The sequence below is a fragment of the Ceratotherium simum genome, chromosome 3 (genome assembly GCF_057802395.1).
Source record: "Ceratotherium simum simum isolate JZ-2026a chromosome 3, ASM5780239v1, whole genome shotgun sequence".
NCBI classification, from domain to species: Eukaryota; Metazoa; Chordata; class Mammalia; order Perissodactyla; family Rhinocerotidae; genus Ceratotherium; species Ceratotherium simum.
The window spans coordinates 79044627-79062808 of NC_141902.1; the positions used below are offsets into that span (position 1 = coordinate 79044627).

General features: G+C 42.6%; 1 protein-coding gene across 7 annotated transcripts in view; it reads right to left on the minus strand.

Moving 5' to 3' along the window:
- Nucleotides 1–12315: 12315 nt before the first annotated feature.
- Nucleotides 12316–18182, minus strand: part of TJP1 (tight junction protein 1) — a 242385-nt gene continuing 236518 nt past the window's right edge. For 3 of the 7 annotated variants that reach the window (XM_087428840.1, XM_087428837.1, XM_014788604.2), the window contains 2 exons: nt 17568–17711; nt 12316–14791 (listed from right to left, as the gene is read on the minus strand). In XM_087428840.1, coding sequence (XP_087284966.1) covers nt 14697–14791; nt 17568–17711 — 239 coding nt within the window. In that variant the 3' untranslated portion in view covers nt 12316–14696. The remainder of the gene's footprint in view (nt 14792–17567; nt 17712–18182) is intronic. The other 4 variants (XM_087428839.1, XM_087428842.1, XM_087428838.1 and 1 more) reach the window with 2 other exon arrangements.

Genomic DNA, 18182 nt, shown 5'->3' on the forward strand with positions numbered 1-18182 from the left:
TAAAGATTGCAGCAGGGCACAGATCCCCCCGCCAAGAGGCTGCCAGCTGTCCCAATACCATTTTTTAAAGAGTCCATCTTTCCTCTGCTGATCTGAAATGCCGCCTTTATCATGATGTCTGCAACTTAATCTCAAATGATAGAGCAATAAACATATTTATAATATATATATATGTGTGTGTATAGATCGAGATAAAGCAAACACGGAGAAAAGTTAGCATGGCAATTGTTGAATCAAGATAGTATATAGATCATTACACTATTCTGACTTTTCTGCAGGCCTGAAAATTTTCATAGTGAAATTGTGTTTAAAAAATATAAAAGAAATATGAGAATGGAGATGAAGCCCCCACTTTTAAAATGAATGGCTGGCGGGCCCGGCCCAGTGGTGCAGTGGTTAAGTGCACGCACTCCACTTCAGCGGCTTGGGGTTCGCAGGTTTGGATCCCAGTCAGAGACCTATGCACCACTCATCAAACCATGCTGTGGCGGCATCCCATATACAAAATAAAGGAAGATGGGCACGGATGTTAGCCCAGGGCCAATCTTCCTCAGCAAAAAGAGGAGGATTGGCATGGAATGTTAGCTCAGGGCTGATCTTCTTCACACACTAAATAAATAAATAAATAAATAAATAAATAAATAAATAAATAAATAAAATGAATGGCTGAACGGGAGTTATGTTCCTGTAGATCAGCCAGGGTGTGGCCAGGAGGGAGCTGAGACCAGACAAGTCCGGGGCCTGCAGATCGCCCAGGGGGTGGGACTTGGACAATGGGCATGGGCAGTGGGGAAGGTTGAAGCACTTCAGGCCATGGTTGCAAGGTAGATGGATGCTTTGGCTCCAGTGTGGAGTGCAGACTGACGGGACAGGATGCTGTCCTGCCTTGCCAGAAGAGGAGGGCCTTGGTGTGGGGAGAAAGAGGTGTGATCTGGGGATGTGGGCCTGGTGGCAAGGTGCCTGGCCCCCAGATTGAATGACGGGTGCCATTAACAGAGAAGAAGCTCCGTTAGCTCAGTGAGAGCCCAGTTTGAACCAGCTGAAACTGCTGAGCTGGTGGCTGTGCAGTAGAGTGTGGGGGCCTCGCCTGGAGCAAGCTGGAGGGGATGTGACGGAGCTGCGGCTTTAGGGTTGCTGGTGGTCGTGAGAGAGGGGGAGGCTGAGACCGCTGCAGGAGGGGGCCTTGTGGACACGCCTCACTCTCCCCTGCAAAAGCAGGGGCCACGTCTCGCTCGCCTTCATCTCTCCCATCAGGCCAGGCAGGGCCCCTGCACATGGTCAGCAGTGTGGATTGAACCAAATCTCTTTGCCCTGAGTACCATGGATGTTTATCTCCTCAGGAAGCCTAAGATGAGGACAAGGCAGAAGGAAGAAAAGTGAAAAGGTGGTGAGGGAGCTGAAGAAGAAGAGGAGGAGGAAGAAGAGAGAGGAGCAGACCAGATCTGAGGGTTGGAGGCCACGCCTGGCCCGCATGGGACCCCGTACTCATGGGACCTTGGTTCCCTTCCTGGCGGCACTGGTGACACCGTTTTCCTTCTGGTGCATTTCAAACTTCTGGGGCAGCTCCGGAATTGTTGGGTAGGGAGCAAGTTTGGGGGTTTTATCCTTTTCTTCCTAATTGCAAGGCCCATGAGAACAGGAGCATTTGCCATCTGTACAGTATTCATCATCCTGCTGCAACAGGGGAAAATGAGTAATTTTAGCACAAAATGTAGAACTGCCCTGAAATTCAAATTGCAGTAAGTTGACAAGAATTATAGTGTTTGTGGAGAAGCTCATTTAGGAGGCTAAAGGGATCCTGCGGAAAGCAGCAGCCTCACCACCGAGAAAAATGGCTGCAGTCAGAGCTGGGCGAGGCATGACGGGCCCTCTGGGGCTCGTGCCAGCTGCCCACTCTGCCCCTGGTGCCAGGGCCGAGGCTGCTTGGTAGTTTTTTCCTCATCCTCTTGCTCTTGAACATAAAATAAGACAGAGGAAGCAGGATGCTGGGGAGCACCACTGCAAATAAAGGGGTGATCATTCCAGAGAGCATCAGCTGAGTAGGCAGAATTCTTGCCAAGGGAGTTTACTGTGCATGGGAGGGGTGGTTTCTCGTGCCTTCTGGAAACAGGATATTTTCTTAAACGGGTCACCAAGAACACCCCTGATCAGTTCACAAACAACATACCTGGGCCCTTGGCCCGTAGCCTACTCCCAGGTCCAGTAAAATGAATGTCCTGGCAGCAGGAGGAAAGGAACATTCCCGCACATACCAGTTATTCAAATACTAGTAAAGACAGAAAATGTGGCTGCCCATGTGCAACCTGCCAACTGCCCTAAACACTCATTTTGGCTCTAGGAACTTGTAAGTCATTCCTTGCCCCCAAAAGCTAAAACCATTTAGGTTCTGAGTTCTCTGTGCAGAGGCTGGGCATGTGTAGGTCTCTTATGCTGTCATCCCATTAGGTGGTGGAGGGCCCAGACCCTTCTGTCCACCACAGTCAGCAGAACTAGCTCCTCTTGGGGTCTGTGGCCCATGTGGTGCCTCAGTTTAACAGGCGGTCACTTTCACAAAGGCTGGTGGCCTTGCGTGACTTTTCCCTAAACACTACAGTAGAGTTGGCATGTGATTCAGTGATTCAGTGCCACCGTGTACACTAATGCTCCGGACACTTCCACATCTCCACCAGCCCTAATCAATCTGCCTGGGCTGCGCTTTGCAGGGCAGGAAGTTCTTTCCCTCTGCAGCCTGGCAGGAGTGGCTTGCAGCTGGGCGAGCCGCTGACACCCATCTGACAACTCCCCAGATTATAGTTTCAACGTGGCCAAAGGTCACCAGGAAATGAGAGCTGACATTCCAACCCGCCCTTGAAGGAGACAGAGCTCTGGGAACAGGCAGATGACGTGTTTTACAGGGAGGGGCTTTGACTCAAGAGTGTTGCCCTTCGTTCACAGGGCACGTGCACGCCCTGTTGCTGTGCCTGTCCTCAGCAACGGCCCCGGGCATTCCCCAGTGTGACGTGCAGGGAGACTCCAGTTGGGGGAAGTCAGTGTACGTGTCAGGACAGACTCACTGTTGCACTGAGTGGCCTCGGTAAGCTGAACACTCACTGCTCATCCCAGGGGGTGTGTCATCGGGAAAGGGTGGAGCAGCGGGGAGGACAAGGTGGGGGGCTTTGTCTGGGCCCTTCCCGGAATGTGGCACATCCAGGGCTGGCGAGCCTCCCTAAGAGCAAGAGAGAGGAGGAGAGTGTCTGGCTGAGTGCCAGGACCAAGAGGTGGCACCAGGACACTGGGAGAAAGGCGTCCTCTGCTGTGCACGTAGTATCGCTACAAACTGTTAACCGCTGGGTAACTTCTTTGGAGGTAAAAAAAAAAAAAAAAAAAAGTGGAATAGCCGGAACCTGCCATAACAATCACCCACACTTAGTGAGGCTAGCATGGTCCCTAGGATCCAAGTGTCTCTCCTGTCTTCTGACAAAATGCAGTTTGATTGCTTCCTCCAAGTTCCAATCAAGATGATTTAGAAGAAATTGGTGCGTAAGAGGGGTGCACTTAAAAAAAGAGAAGCTACATGCAATCTGTGGGGTGGCTCCTGCAGGCAAGTCGGTCACTCAGTTTCTGGCAGTTTTCAAGACAATAGCCACATCCCTTCATCAGCCCTGCCTGCCCCAGGCCAGTGGCATGGCTTTGAACTTCTGGTCTCGCTTCTCCCAAGAGGCTGTGATAAAACCTCTTTGAGGGGCACCGTCTGCCTGTTTCCTGGGTTTGAGGCTGGTCTGTGAGGGAGGAGCTCGGTCTTGCCCTGTTGGTTTCGATTTGCTCTGACTCAGTACCGCCGCTTGTCCCCACAGGGTCTGCACACACGCCAGGGGAGAAAGGCCCAGCACGATCCTGACTGCTGCAAAGCAGGGCAAATGGCACCTTTAGCAAGGAAATGGTTCCCCCAATAAAAAAGCTACCAACACCGGGAAGGCAGATGTTTAACAGCACCTCCTGAGACAAGCCCTGTTCTAGACACTTTACACGTGTTAACTCGTCCATACTTCATAACTCCTTGAGCAGACGCTATTGTCATCATCACCGCCACCACTGTACAGATGGGAAAACTGAAGCAAGGAGGAGTGACTGTCCGTGAGTATGCAGTGGAGGAAAGGAGGGGGGGAGGTGGGGTTTGAACCCACGAGTTTAGCCACTGTGCTGCCCTGCTCTGCTTTCCTTCAAGGCCTGGGATCTGCACCTGCTGGAACTCTGCATCTCTGGGTTGGGCAGGGACCCTGTCCTGAGATGTGTCTGTGGGACATTTCTTGGTCCTGAGGGCGCCGAGGGCCCCAGTGAGGGGTCAGGGAATGGGTTCTGCCATGCCAGCCCAGTTGTGTTGCCAGGGCCTTTCTTTCCAAATGGTGGGAGTGTGGGTACAGGCTGTCCACCAGCCTGCAGAGCCCTCTCCTCATGTGCACCCTGGAGGGAGTGGGGAGGAGCCCAGGGGCAGTCATGGGCTCCAAGCCCCTCATTCATATATGGTGATTCTGTCCTTGCATCCACTGGGGGACTCAATGACCAGGCCAGTTTTGCCCATTTCTCCCTCAAGGCCTCCCAGAGTGCACTTAGGGAAACTGAGGCTGGTGAGAGTCCAGGACTCACCATCACCTACAGCAAGGGCCAGAGGGGGCATTGCCCTGAGGACCATCCAGGCCTTTCAGGGCTCATGACCCCAACCTGTGGCCACAGAGACAGAGACACTTGACAGACACCCTGCGCTTCAGCTGTGCTGGACAATTGATGAGGTTCTGCTCCTGCTGGGAGGACTCCTCTTTCTGCTGGTGGGGGATGGAGTGGAGTTCTGACCATGGCCAGTAGCCTCCCCAGCAATACCTGGGGCTTGCTCTGGGTCAGGAAATCATGGTTCAAGTCCGGTCCTGCCTCAGTTTCCTCTAAGGAATTCTGCCCTCTGTGGAGTACATGGGTAGCAGCGCTTTTGTGCTTCTGGAGCCAGTCATAATTGGCATCTTGAGAAGAGCACTGGTCTGGAGTTGGAGAATCCTGGTCTCTGCCCCAGCTCCATGTGTGACAGCCATTGCGACTCTCTGTGCTTCAGTTTCTCACCTCTAAACAGAACTTGAGACTGGGGTGGAGTCTCAAGTTCACATACCACGGACTGAATCCAGCAGGAACCTGCCTTTTTTCTTTTTTTTTGGTGAGGAATATTAGCCCTGAGCTAACATCTGTTGCCAATCCTCCTCTTTTTGCTGAGAAAGATTGTCCCTGGGCTTACATCTGTGCCATCTTCCTCTACTTTATATAGGACACCTGCCACAGCATGGTTTGATAAGTGGTGTGTAGGTCTGCGCCCAGGATCCGAACCTGCGAACCCTGGGCCACTGAAGCGGAGTGCACGAACTTAACCACTACATCACCGGGCCGGCCCCAGGAACCTGCCTTTTTGAGAAAGTCAGAAGAAGGCACTTCCCCAGGGCACCCAGCCCCACAAGTCCCTGTGGTTTGCTGCCAAATGCGGCTGACTGGATTTGAAGCAGGGACACTAGCATCTTGGGAAAGGCCAGTGTTGTAGCTAACCTGAGGTTGCCACCCTAGTTGGGCAAATATCAGATCAGCAGACTGGCCAGAAATCTAACAAGGAGATCAGAGAATGAGAATCATAGTGGGCCTTGATAAGTTCCCACATATCCCTGGCAGTCTGGAAGACTAGGAGCATGCGCAAGGCTGTGCACATGCCCAGGAGAGACTGGAGAGGGCCTCAGCTATCTATATGTTTTTGGCTGAATGTGAGGTCTTCAGACAAGACAGAAGACCCAACAAAAAATAAAAAGCATGGGCTCATCTATACACTGCCTGAACTCTAAATGCACTCCCGAACCCAGACACAAATTCACTGGCAAAGACTGGAAGCCTTAGTGGCTCAAGGCATTTGAGTACAACATCTGACCAATCACTGGCTGACCACATTTGCTGACCCAGAGGCAACCATTAGGAAGCAGGCTTAAAAATAAAGACAAGCATAACAACAATAATTAACTGAGCATAGACATCAGTGGCTGCACATTGCAGTTGAGATAGATTCCACAGGATCTGTTCAGTGAAGTTACTAAAAAAACCATAGTAACAACTTCTTGGGGGTAAGGAGATGGATCAGAATCCAGAGTTGCTACAATATTATCTAAAGTGTCCAGTTTCAACATGCAAAGAAACAGGAAAGTGTGACCCATATCCAGGGGAGGAAAAAGAGTCAACAGACACTGAGGGGGCCCAGATGTTGGATTTAGCAGACTTCAAAGCAAATATTATAAATATGTTCAAAGACCTAAAGGAAACTATGGTTAAGGAATTAAAGGAGAGTATAACACAATGACTCATCAAATATGATCTCAATAAAGAGACAAAAATTATATTAAAAAAAAGGAACCAAATGGAAATTCTGGAGTGGAAAATATAATAACTGAAATGAAAATTTACTAAAGTGGTTCAACAGCAAATATAAGCTGACAGAAAAAAAACCTAGTGAACTTGAAAGCAGATTAATAAAAATCATCCAATCTGAAGAACAGAAAGAAAAGAAAATGAAAATAAACTCAGAGACCTGAGTCTGGCGCTCAACAATAATACCAACATATGTGTTTTGGGAGTCCCAGAAGGTGAGGAGAGAGAGAAAGAGAAAGAAGAAATGGCCAAAACTTCCCAAATCTGATGAAAACACATCAAAGAAGCACAACACACTCCAAGCAGGATAAATACAAAGAGATCCACACCTAGATACATCATGGTCGACCAAGTGAAAGACAAAAAGAAAATTTGAATGCAGCAGGAGGGAAAAACAAAACACTGTATCACAAACAAGGGAAGACCTATGTTTAATAGCTGACTTGTCAACAACAATGGAGCCAAGAAGGCAGTAAAATGACATATTCAAAATGCTGAAAAAAATTATCCGTCCATCAAGAATTCTATAGCTAGAAAAACTGTCCTTCAAAAATGTTTATCTCAAAATGCCTTTATTTTGTCTTCAAAGATTGAGAAAATTCATTGGACACAAACCTGCCTTATAAAATATAGTAAAGGAAGTCTTTTGGGCTGAAAAGACATGAGAAGATACCTCAAATCCACATAGAGAAATAAAGAGCATTGAAAAAAGTAATTACATAGGTAAACATAAAAAAAACTGGTAACATTTTTTTCTTAACTTAAAAGACAATTGCTTAAAACAACATTAACTGTTTAGTTTGGTTTATAACATATAAAGATGTAATATATATGAAAACAACACAAAGGAGGGTAAGGAAACAAAGCTACATTGGAGCAAAGTTTCTATATTTTGCTGGATTTAATAAGTATGAATCTGAAGTAGACTGTAATAAGCGAGGATTCATATTATAATCCTTAGAGCCAGCCCTGATGGCCTATTGGTTAAAGTTCTGCTCTCTCCACTTGGGGGCCCGGGTTCGCTTCCAGGTCACGGAACCACACCACCTATCAGTAGACATGCTGTGGCAGCATCTCACATAGAACTGGAAGGACTTAACAACTAGAATACAACCATGCACTGGGGCTTTGGGGAGAAGAGAAAAAAAAAAGAGGAAGATTGGCGACAGATGTTAGCTCAGGGTGAATCCTTTCCCGGAAAAAAAAAAAAACCACACGCACAAAAAAACACAAAAAACCCTTAGAGCAAGCAATAATAAAAAAAAAAAGGTACAGTAAAAACAAAATGAGAAACGAAGAAATTAAGAGAGTATACTAGAAAATATCTATTTAACGTGAAAGACGGCAATAAAAGAAAAACAGAAGAAAAAGCCCAAGACATAGAAGTAAATAGAGAAATGGCAGGCATAAATTAAATATTATCAATAGTTAGATTAAATATAAATGGATTAGGCACTCTAATCAAAAGGCAGAGATTAACAGACTAGATAATAAGATCCAAGTACATGCTTTCTATGAGATCCACACTTTAGATTCAAAGACACAAACAGAGTGAAAGTAAAAGGATGGAAAAAGTGACTAGAAGAGAGCTGGAGTGGCTATACTAATATCAGTCAAAATAGATTTTAAGACCAAAAACTATTGCTGGTGACAAAGAGGGACATTTCATAACGGTTTCAAGGAGGAAATAACAATTATAAAATAAATATATATGTTCCTACCAACTGAGCTCCAAATACATGAAACAAAAAACTGACAGAATTAAAAGAGAGAAACAGATTACCCAACGATAGCTGGAGACTTCAATACCCTGCTCTCTCAATAATTGAGAGAACTAGATAGAAAGTAAGCAAGGATACAGAAGACCAGAACATCAGCATCAACCAGCTAGACTTATCTGACATCTATGGAACACCTCTCTCTAACAACAGAACACGTTTTCTTCAAAAGTACACAGAGCATTCTCCAGATAGACCTCAAGCTAGGCCATAAAGAGAGACTCAGAAAAGTTAAGGAAATTCAAATCACACAAAATATATTCTCTGATCAGAATGGAATTAAATTAGAAATCAATAAAAGAAAGCAATTTGGGAATGCCCCAAATATTTGGAAATTAAGGAATACATTTCTGAATTACTCATGGGTTAAGAAATCACAAGAAAAATTATAAAACATTTTGAACTGAACAAAACAACATATCAAAATTTATGGAATGCAGCTAAAGCAGTGTCTAGAGGGAATTTACAGCTTCAAAATGCCTATATTAAAAAAGATTTCAAATCAGTGAACTAAGCTTCCACCTTCAAACACTAGAAAAAGAAAACTGAGCCCAAAGCTGACAGAAAAAAATCAGTGAAACTAGTCAATTCTTTTAAAAATTTTTTAAGGTTGGTTAAGTGTATTGTGGTTATGTAAGAGAATACTTTGTTCTTAGGAAATGCATATTATTTCCACAACCTACACTCAGATGATTCAGAAAAAATCATCTGTTATAGGTTGAATGTGTCCTCCTCCCCCGAAATTCCTGTGTTGAACACTTACCCTCCAGGGTAGCTGTATTTGGACATGGGCTTCTAAGGAAGTAATTAAGGTTGAGGTCCTAACGGTGGGGCCCTGATTCAAAAGGCATTGTTCTTGCAAATGCTGTGTTACTCTTGCAACTTTAAGTGTGAAAACATGTTAAAAAAACAAAAACAAACCCCCTCCTGCTAGGGTGGTGGGCACGAACCTGCTGTGCTCTAACCTCTAACCGTTCTCTGGGAGAAAGGCTCTTGGTTTAGTGACAGCCTTCCCTTGCACACTGCTCTTCCTTGGAGAGCCATCCGAAGTGGTGGGCAGATTCATCCTCTGCTCTCTCCCAGTACCTGCCCTGGGTCTCCTGGTCTGCCAGTGGGAGGGCCACAAGCTGTTTCAACGGGACCAGTATCTGTGAGGCTTCCTTGGAAAATTCAGTGTATGTGCCATCACAAATGTGGCATGTAACAGCTGCTAAAATTGGAGGCAGGTCCCTGAGGCTTGATAGAGCGCTTCAACTATGTTTACTTGAATATTCAAAAGTGAAGGAAAAAAAGTTGTTCCCTAGGGGCAGCAGCATGGAGGCAGGAGTGGGAGGCGGGGAGCTCTGTGGGACACTAGCCCCTACTCAAGAAGCCTCCATCCTCCTCTCTGGATCTATCAAAATGAACCTGATGAAACCCTGGGGCTGTTGCATTACACTGTTGTGTTTAATAATTAACCATCTGCTGAGAAAGTCAATTCTGCTTTAAATTACTTGGTTTTAAGTGTTTCTGAAACCCTACAGCTCCCCACTCAAGACTCCAACCTCTACCTGGAGGGTACCAAGACTGGGGCTCCTGAGGTCTCAAGCTTTGTCTTCCACCTGCACTTTCCCTTCACCTTCAAGTTGTCCTCATACAACGTGGAAGCAACTTGAGATTCTCAGAGATGCTCTGGGAAAGCCCAAGTCCTGAAAGTCCCCTCTAAGCAGCCCCAACGCTAACTAAGAAGTCCCAGCTAAAGGACCCCACTGCCCTCTGATTTGATGCCGGTTTCTGCCACACACACCAGTTGTCAAGCACTGAAGGGCTCTAAGTGTGAATACTGTGCTTTTCTCCCCAACATTAGACGTTATTAGCATATTGGTCACATGTCTGTTTTCGTGGTTTCCTTCCATCTCAGTTTCTAAGGCATAAAAAAAGATTTATGCCTCTATGTTTCCAAATCCGCTGAAGACTAGGAGGGTATCTGTGGACTAATGGTATTTTCACTGCCTCAAATAGAAAAAATCTGTGACATCAAGGCTAGCACAAATACACCAAAGCCAAAACAACTGTACCCCTCTCTGCGTGACCTTCCCGTGGGCTAATCTGCATCATGTACCGAGTGCAAGCCGGTTTACGTATTCCCTCCCTGGCATCCTTCCAGGAGGCAAAACGCTGGGTGTAACAGAACTCAGTTGTTAGTCTTCATAGGTATGTAGTTTCTAAGACAACCGCAAACACAATTCACTCAGAACAGCCTCAAGTGCAAACAGAGAATGGAGATGGAGAAGGCTCATCCCAGTCAGTCACACATTTCTCTTGTGAGCACCTCGTTTGGGTCAACTTCCAGCTGACCTGAGTACTCACCCATGACGTGGAAAAACAAGCTCTAGGGTGCACCCTAAAGGCCATTTGTAAAGCCATGTTTTCTACAAAATAGGACTGAACAGTTTTATCCATTTAGTTTTAAATTAGAAATTCTCGAAGTTTAATATATACCTTCTTTGTGAATTCTGAAAAACATTAAATTTTCTATATCTCAAGTAGTTGTTCCTTTACTGTCAAGTGGTTTGAAAGGAAAACACACTGACAAGTAAACTGAGTGAAAAATGCTGTTAACTGAGCTTACTTTGACTGTGACCAAATTTATGAGATGACAATATGGGTTCTGTCAAAGTTTGCACATTAAAATGAGTCCTTCCAGCACTTCATCTGGGGAAACTTGGTTAAGAAACCTAAGAACGGAGTGCCGAGAGCTTCCGTGACCTGACTTGGGCTGTCTGTGCAGTCCTATTTTTCTTTTCTGCAAAAACAGGTGCTGGTTTCCTACCCAGCCAGTGGTTTTCAAAGTGCCAGTCAAAGCAAATGACGAATACTTTGTTCCCCATCTGCTGCCACGCCCCTCGCTGGCCAAATGCATCCCCACCTAGACTGGAGCCACTGCGTCTCATGCGTCTCTTCACCTGGATCATCTCCACTTGTGCAGTGCCTGACGTGTGTTGCACCAAGTAAAAATTTGCTAAGAAGTCAAGAGGAGGAGGAATTGACTCAAGTAACACTAGTGAACATTCACTAGGTTTTCTATTATGCGAACATTAGTCATAAGGGCAAAGGGCAAAAATGAGGTTCTGACGCAAGAACTTGGCCCTCAATTATTTCACTATATCATGCTCAGAGCTGCAGGAAGATGGTCTGAGGGAAGAGAAACGCCCTTATTCAGTAAACATTAAAAAGCACTAGGTACATAACCTTGCCCGGCATTCATGCTGTATCCTGAAAAGCAGGCAGGCAGGTACAAACAACAGACTTGCAGAGTTATGTTTCTTTCACTAACTGATTTATAAGGAAACCCAGCAGAGTCTTGTTTGGGCCTTACTGAATGTAGTAGGGCTGTGCTCGCAATAAAGACACACTTAAAATAGAACAGACCAAATGAAACTCAACACGTATCTCATACTATATATAAAACTAACTCGAAATGGATCATAGACATAAATGTAAAACCTAAAACTTATTAAAAATTCTGAAATATAGGAGAAAATTCTTTGCACTTTGGGTTCGGCAAAGATTTCTTAGATATGACACTAAAAGCACGATCTATAAAAGAACAAACTGATAAACTGGACTTCATCAAAATTAGTAAGTCACGCTCCTTGAAAGACATGAAGAAAATGAACAGACTGAGAGAAAATATTTGCAAATCACACATCTGACAATGAACCTGCATCTAGATTACATGAAGGACTCTCAAAACAATAAGAAAACAACCCAATTTAAAAAAATGACAAAAGATTTCAACAGATACCTCACCAAAGATGATATACGGATGGCAAACAAATGAAGAGATGCTCAACATCATGAGTCATTAGGGAGACGCAAATCAAAACCACAATGCGACAGCCTACTAGAATGGCTAAAATAAAAACACTGATAATAGCAACTGCTGGTAAGGACACGGAGCAACTGGGCCCTTAAAGCCTGCTGACCAGAGTGCAGAACAGTACAGTTACTCTGGAAAACAGGTCGGCAGTTTCTTACAAAGTTAAACATATACTTACCATATGATCCAACAATCCCAACTCCTAGGTGTTTAATCAAGTGAAATGAAAACTTACGTTCACACAAAAGCCTGTACTCGAATGTTTATAGCAGCTTTATTTGTAATTTCCCAAACCTGGGAACAACCCAAAAGTTCCTCAACTGGGAAATGGATAAACAAAGTGTGGTGCAGTCCTGCAGCAGAGCACTACTCAGCAATGAAAAAGAACTACTGATACTCAGCTTCATAAATGAATCTCAAATGCTTTATGCTAAGTGAAAGAAGCCAGACTCAAAGGCTACATATTGTATGATTCCATTTACACGACACCCTCAAAAAGAAATGGTAGGGACAGAAAAGAGATTGCCTGCCAGGGGCCGGAGAAGGGGTGGAGTATAAAGGGGTACGATGGACTTACAGAGGGATTATGAAACTGTTCTACATATTAATTGTGGAAATGGTTATAAAATTGTATTGTTTGTCAAAGTTTGGACAACTATACACTAAAATTGATACTTTTATTGTATGTAAATTATACCTTAATTAAAAAGATCAAACAAATAGCCTAAATCTACATAGAAATTCACTTTACAGCAACAGCCTAAATGTCAGTAGGGGTAGTGCTTAAATAAATATGGTAATCATGATGGAATATGTATAGCCATTGAAAATTACTTTCTTCCTACAAATGTAGCAACATGAGAAAATGCCCATGTTATGCTTTTGGGAAAAAGCAGAATACAAAACTATATACAAACTGGTCCTAAGGAGCACAAACACACATACAAATGCATGTATATTTACAGATGCAGAGGGAAGACTGCCCAACATTCTATAGGTGGCCTGCTTCTCGTCTTACTGTCTTGAGATTTCAGTGACCGGCACTGCTCGCCCATCCGGACACACTGCGCGTGTGGCCCACCAGGCCTGATGTAGCAGGTGGTGACCGGGTGATGAGGATCAGCGCAGGATTTTAAAACAAGATTATAAAGTTGCATGAAACTAGAAATAGCGGGCAAACAGACCAAACCAGCACTTTATTTTAAAAAGTTTTATTCTGCAGATTTAGAAATTTGAGATTTTTTTAATAACTGCAAAAGAAATTCAGTCACACCTAATGATTGATTAACAGAATGTGGTGTATTATCTAAACAGAAATGTTTAGTGGTGTATTATTTAAACAGAAATCGTGCTGATGTGCCATAATAAATTGTCTATTAGTAAAAAAATACACTTTAGGGCACAGCATTGTATCACAAATTACAGTAGGGATACTTTGCAAGAATTTAATCAAACTAGAGAATTCTGAGTAACTGTATCTTTTAAATGCAGCACTTAAAAATGTAACAACTCTGTGCATTCTTTTTCTTAAAAAAATGACCTTGTGTGTGTCACAGAAATGCTGCTTTATTGCTGCAGAGCTCAAAGTTCAAGGCTCAAGAGGTACAGGAGAGAATACAAAGGTAGCCTTAAGAAATTTGTTTTGTTTATGTATAAAAAAGGTATAGTTTATAAAAGTTAATTTACAAACCAAGAACAAAAGTGGTATGCACGCATTATGTACAAGCATCCTTAAAACATCAAAATTTTCAAATGCATAGCCAAAAAGAACAGAAAACCACTGCCCCTTGCGGGGGGGAAAAAAAAAATCCCCAAATCACACCACTATTTTCTTCTGGGTGATTATACATTTCTGAAACCACCAAATCCACAATTTACTCAATCTCTTTCATGATACAGTATCTAGATGCACACAAAAGCCATAAAAACTTAGTAATACACAGAGAGAATGATCTAAGAGTTAAAAACACCAGGGTAAGGCATTCCTGCTGGTTAGTATGTCTGTGGTGATATGGTTAATTTATAGATCGAAAGAGGCCACAGAACCAGTCTCACATGCTTTGGTGTCCTTCCCTAAGAAAAATGTGTTTTCATATACGGTAAGTAATTGTCTTTACTTGACCCCCCAAAAGCTATAAATTCCCCTTGCTGTACATTTCTGTTAAATCCACTACACTGGTTATATATTCCAGGTGCATTTTAAAAAGGTGTGCATATTACCTCATGCATAATAAAATAAAATGTGTATGCCAGGCCAGGGCCATAATAAAGTTTGAAACTGCAAAGAATAGAACTCAAATGTACCCCATTTACTGGCTGGTATTTTAACGGAAATCAATATGTAAAGTTAAGCAGTGACCATAAAAAAGTACAAAAATCATTACAAAGCAAAACATCTTTGAACCTCTCGTCAATACCAACAGTTCTTCAATCACAAACACGCAGTTTGCAGCATGTCTTCTGACCACAGTTCAGGGGCATGCTCACTAACCTTTATCAGTTCAAACAAAATGCTCAATACTAACAAACTGCAGTATCAATTCTAAGAACAGTATAATACTTGATAGAGTGGTTCCATTTAGATTTAGTAAGTTTAACCCAGTTTCACATTATTTAATCAAGTTCCTATATTTTAAGAATTAAAAGTGGTCAATCAGGACAGAAACACAGTTTGCTCCAACAAGATAATTTGGATCTCCAGGAAGACACTTATTTTGCCAGGTTTTAGGATCACCTATGAGAGAAAAAGAAGTTCATGTCATTTATAGTTGGTTCAACTGCTAACCATAATGCTTTGCAATCATGGGGTAAACATAAATACATATATTTAGATACAATTTTCTTCTATTTCGTCAGCATATTGCACTTATATCAAAACTCTTAGTGTTATATTTCAATGGAATCTAAGGATTCAAAAGCTATTCCAGATTTCTCTTTTATTCATTATATTTTCAAGTTCATACCTTTTAAAAAATGAATAAAAGTCAGGGTGATCATATGTCTAGGGTAGTTCCAGTTTGCTCCCAAGTCCACATAATTATTAACAGCACTCTTCTTTCACTTCCAAAAGTTTGGACAATAATTATATGATCACCCATTTGAAGTATGAGAAATGTGTTCTCATACTCAACTACAGACCAACAAATGAAACCCTGAAAGTTCTGCAGAATCTAGTTCCTAAAGACCCTCCTCCTCGTTAAAAAAAAAAAAAAAAAACCCAAAAAGCAAACAAATAAAATCCGTAAGACTGGAGCAGAACTTCTTAGCCCTGATCCTGGCTGTACAACAAAATCACCTGTGAAGCTTTGAAAACTCAAAGCTTGAAAACTTATGTGAGTCTGAAGCAGGGCGTGGGTATTTGAGTGGTTTTTTTTTTTTGTAAGGAAGATCAGCCCTGAGCTAACATCCGATGCCAATCCTCCTCTTTCTGCTGAGGAAGACTGGCCCTGGGCTAACATCTGTGCCCATCTTCCTCTACTTTATATGGGACACTGCCACAGCATGGCTTGGCAAGTGGTGCCTTGGTGCATGCCCAGGATCCGAACCTGCGAACCCTGGGCCACCACAGCGGAGCACATGCACTTAACCACTGACTGAGCCACCAGGCCGGCCCCGGGTATTTGAGTTTTTAAACAAGCTCTTGGTGATTTGGAATTTGCATCTAGAGCTAAGAAGCCCTGGTAGTGGACACTGAGTGTGAAGAACGCTGGGATGGCTGTATGTTTCTGTGGTATGCAAGGTAAGTGATATTCAAAGCTGCTGACTTTGCTTCCCTTACAGCAAGGTTCTCAACCAGGAGCGATTCTGCCCCCAGTGGGACAATGTCTGGAGACGTTTTTGCTTGTCACAACTGGCATCTAGTGGGTAGAAGCCAGGGAGGCTGCTGGATGCACAAGACAGTCTCTACAACGAGGAATTATCTGGCCAAAATGTCAACAGTGCCAAGGCTGAGAAACTCTGCCTGTGGTAAGTTATATACCACCAAAGCAGCATCTGCGTCATGAAGGGCTCAGCAGTTCAAGACAGAGTGATTTACCTTCACAGATATATGTGGGCCTATGCAATACTGTAGATCAATTGTTTAGGCAATAAGATAGAGTTATGACAACTCTTTGGAAGCAAATAAAAAAATCTCATCTTTAGGCTCAAGTTTCTTTCCAATATACTAATTTTTCTTGGGATTAAGTCAGTAGTTATCAAAATCTACCCTTGACTTTTTGAACAGAAATTTATAGAAGCAAAACATTCTAAACCCATAAAGGATTACATAAAGGCACCTTTCTCTTCTAAGTGAACATACTCAAATTTAACACAGGAAAAAGTTATTTCAGTCTAATAAAATAACTTATGTTCCATGGCATAAAAACACTGGAATAACAAATGGAGAAATCACTTATGCTTCATATGACAGCTGGAAAAAATTGCTCATAAAATAAGTAATTACAACAGACAGTTATTTTAAGCACTGTCATCCTAATTTGGTTTGGAGGACAACCAGAGCTTATGCTATAACCTGACTTTCAGAATACATGTTTTAAATGCAGTTTTACAAATGTTAATTAATTAATTCAAACTCGGCTAATATAATGTTTCTCAGTGGAGTCCCGCAGGAAATAGCCTTAATATCTAATATTAAAATTTTTAATGTTAAAATTAATTTATTAACTTTTTCCAGAAAATGGGGTACTTTTGAATATCAGGAAATACATATTTATATATAACTTTTTACCTTGGGTAGTATTAAAATATGCTCCTATAATTTTTACATCATAAAAGTCTATTTCATACTAAAACTGCATAATGCACATGTGATTTACCAAAAATTCAAAAGTAGGACTTTGAATTCTTATTTTTCTATATCAGGTTCAATTAAAGTGATCTATAGCAAAAATACAGAAAGTTCCAACTAGTAACTGACTTAGTCACCCACGGAAGTGAGAAATGTGAAAATGCAATGGAAGCTTTGAAATTATGATCATAAGAGCAAAAAGCCATTTTAAAAAAGTGTGTATAATAGAAGTGAGAGTTTTACATTGAAAAACCATGGCCAAGTATGATCACAGTGGAAGGTCTTTTGTCTTTCAAGTTTCTCTGGTATATATACTTCGTAGATTGAAAAATTAAAGAATAGTAAGCAAAAACGGAAATTATTACACGAAAGAATCAAATCATTTTAGTAAGAAAATGAAAATGCCTATATATGTGGGACAATGTCAGTTCTCCCATTGCATCTTAAAAATTCTGACAGAACAAATAATTTTGTTGAACACCAAGAAACATCAACCTTTGGCCAAATCATCAATGTTTAAAAGGCAGAAACTTCTCTACCTTTCCATATTCATTTACAATATATGCACCACAAAGAAATTTCAAAACACTGGTGATGCCTACGAGGCCACAGGAACAGAGGTGGAGATGTGCTAACAAACAGCATGGGTAGCTCCAACAGCCCAGGGATTAATCAATGACAGTACCCAAAGCCCCCAAAGGACAGAGTGAAGACAGCATACCCGACGAGGAGTCGGATGATTTTAGAGCAAAAGACCAACCGTCAGGAGTCATGGACGCACAGTGTGGTAAGCGCAGCTCCACGGGCTTCAGGAACTTGAGGCCATGGGGCCCACACATCACTAAGGGGCTCAGCAGTGTCTCACCTGGAGTCAGGGAGGGGTGGGGGTGAGAGGTTAGATGGCTGTCTTCCTTCTAGACCACAGTTCTCCTCACTCTCCTTCTAATGATACGCTTTAAAGCTAAATGGGGTTAGTTCTCTACAGCAGCACTGATCAAGGAAAATATAACTAAAATCACATACGTAATTTTAAATTTTCTAGTAGCTGCATTAAAAAAAAAAACAAGTAAAATCAATTTTAATATTTATGTGTAACCCAATATATCCAAAACATTATTTCAACATGTAATCAATATACTAAGTTTTTGAAATCAGTGTGTATTTTACATTCCAGCACATTTCAGTTCAAAATAGCCACATTTCAAGTGCTAAACAGCCACATGTAGCTGGTGGCTACTGCATTCGATCGCAGGGTTCTTATAGTGTAAGATATATTCAAGTGTATCTTTTACAAATGTTACTTATATCTTGCATTTTTAATATTGTAGTTGCTACA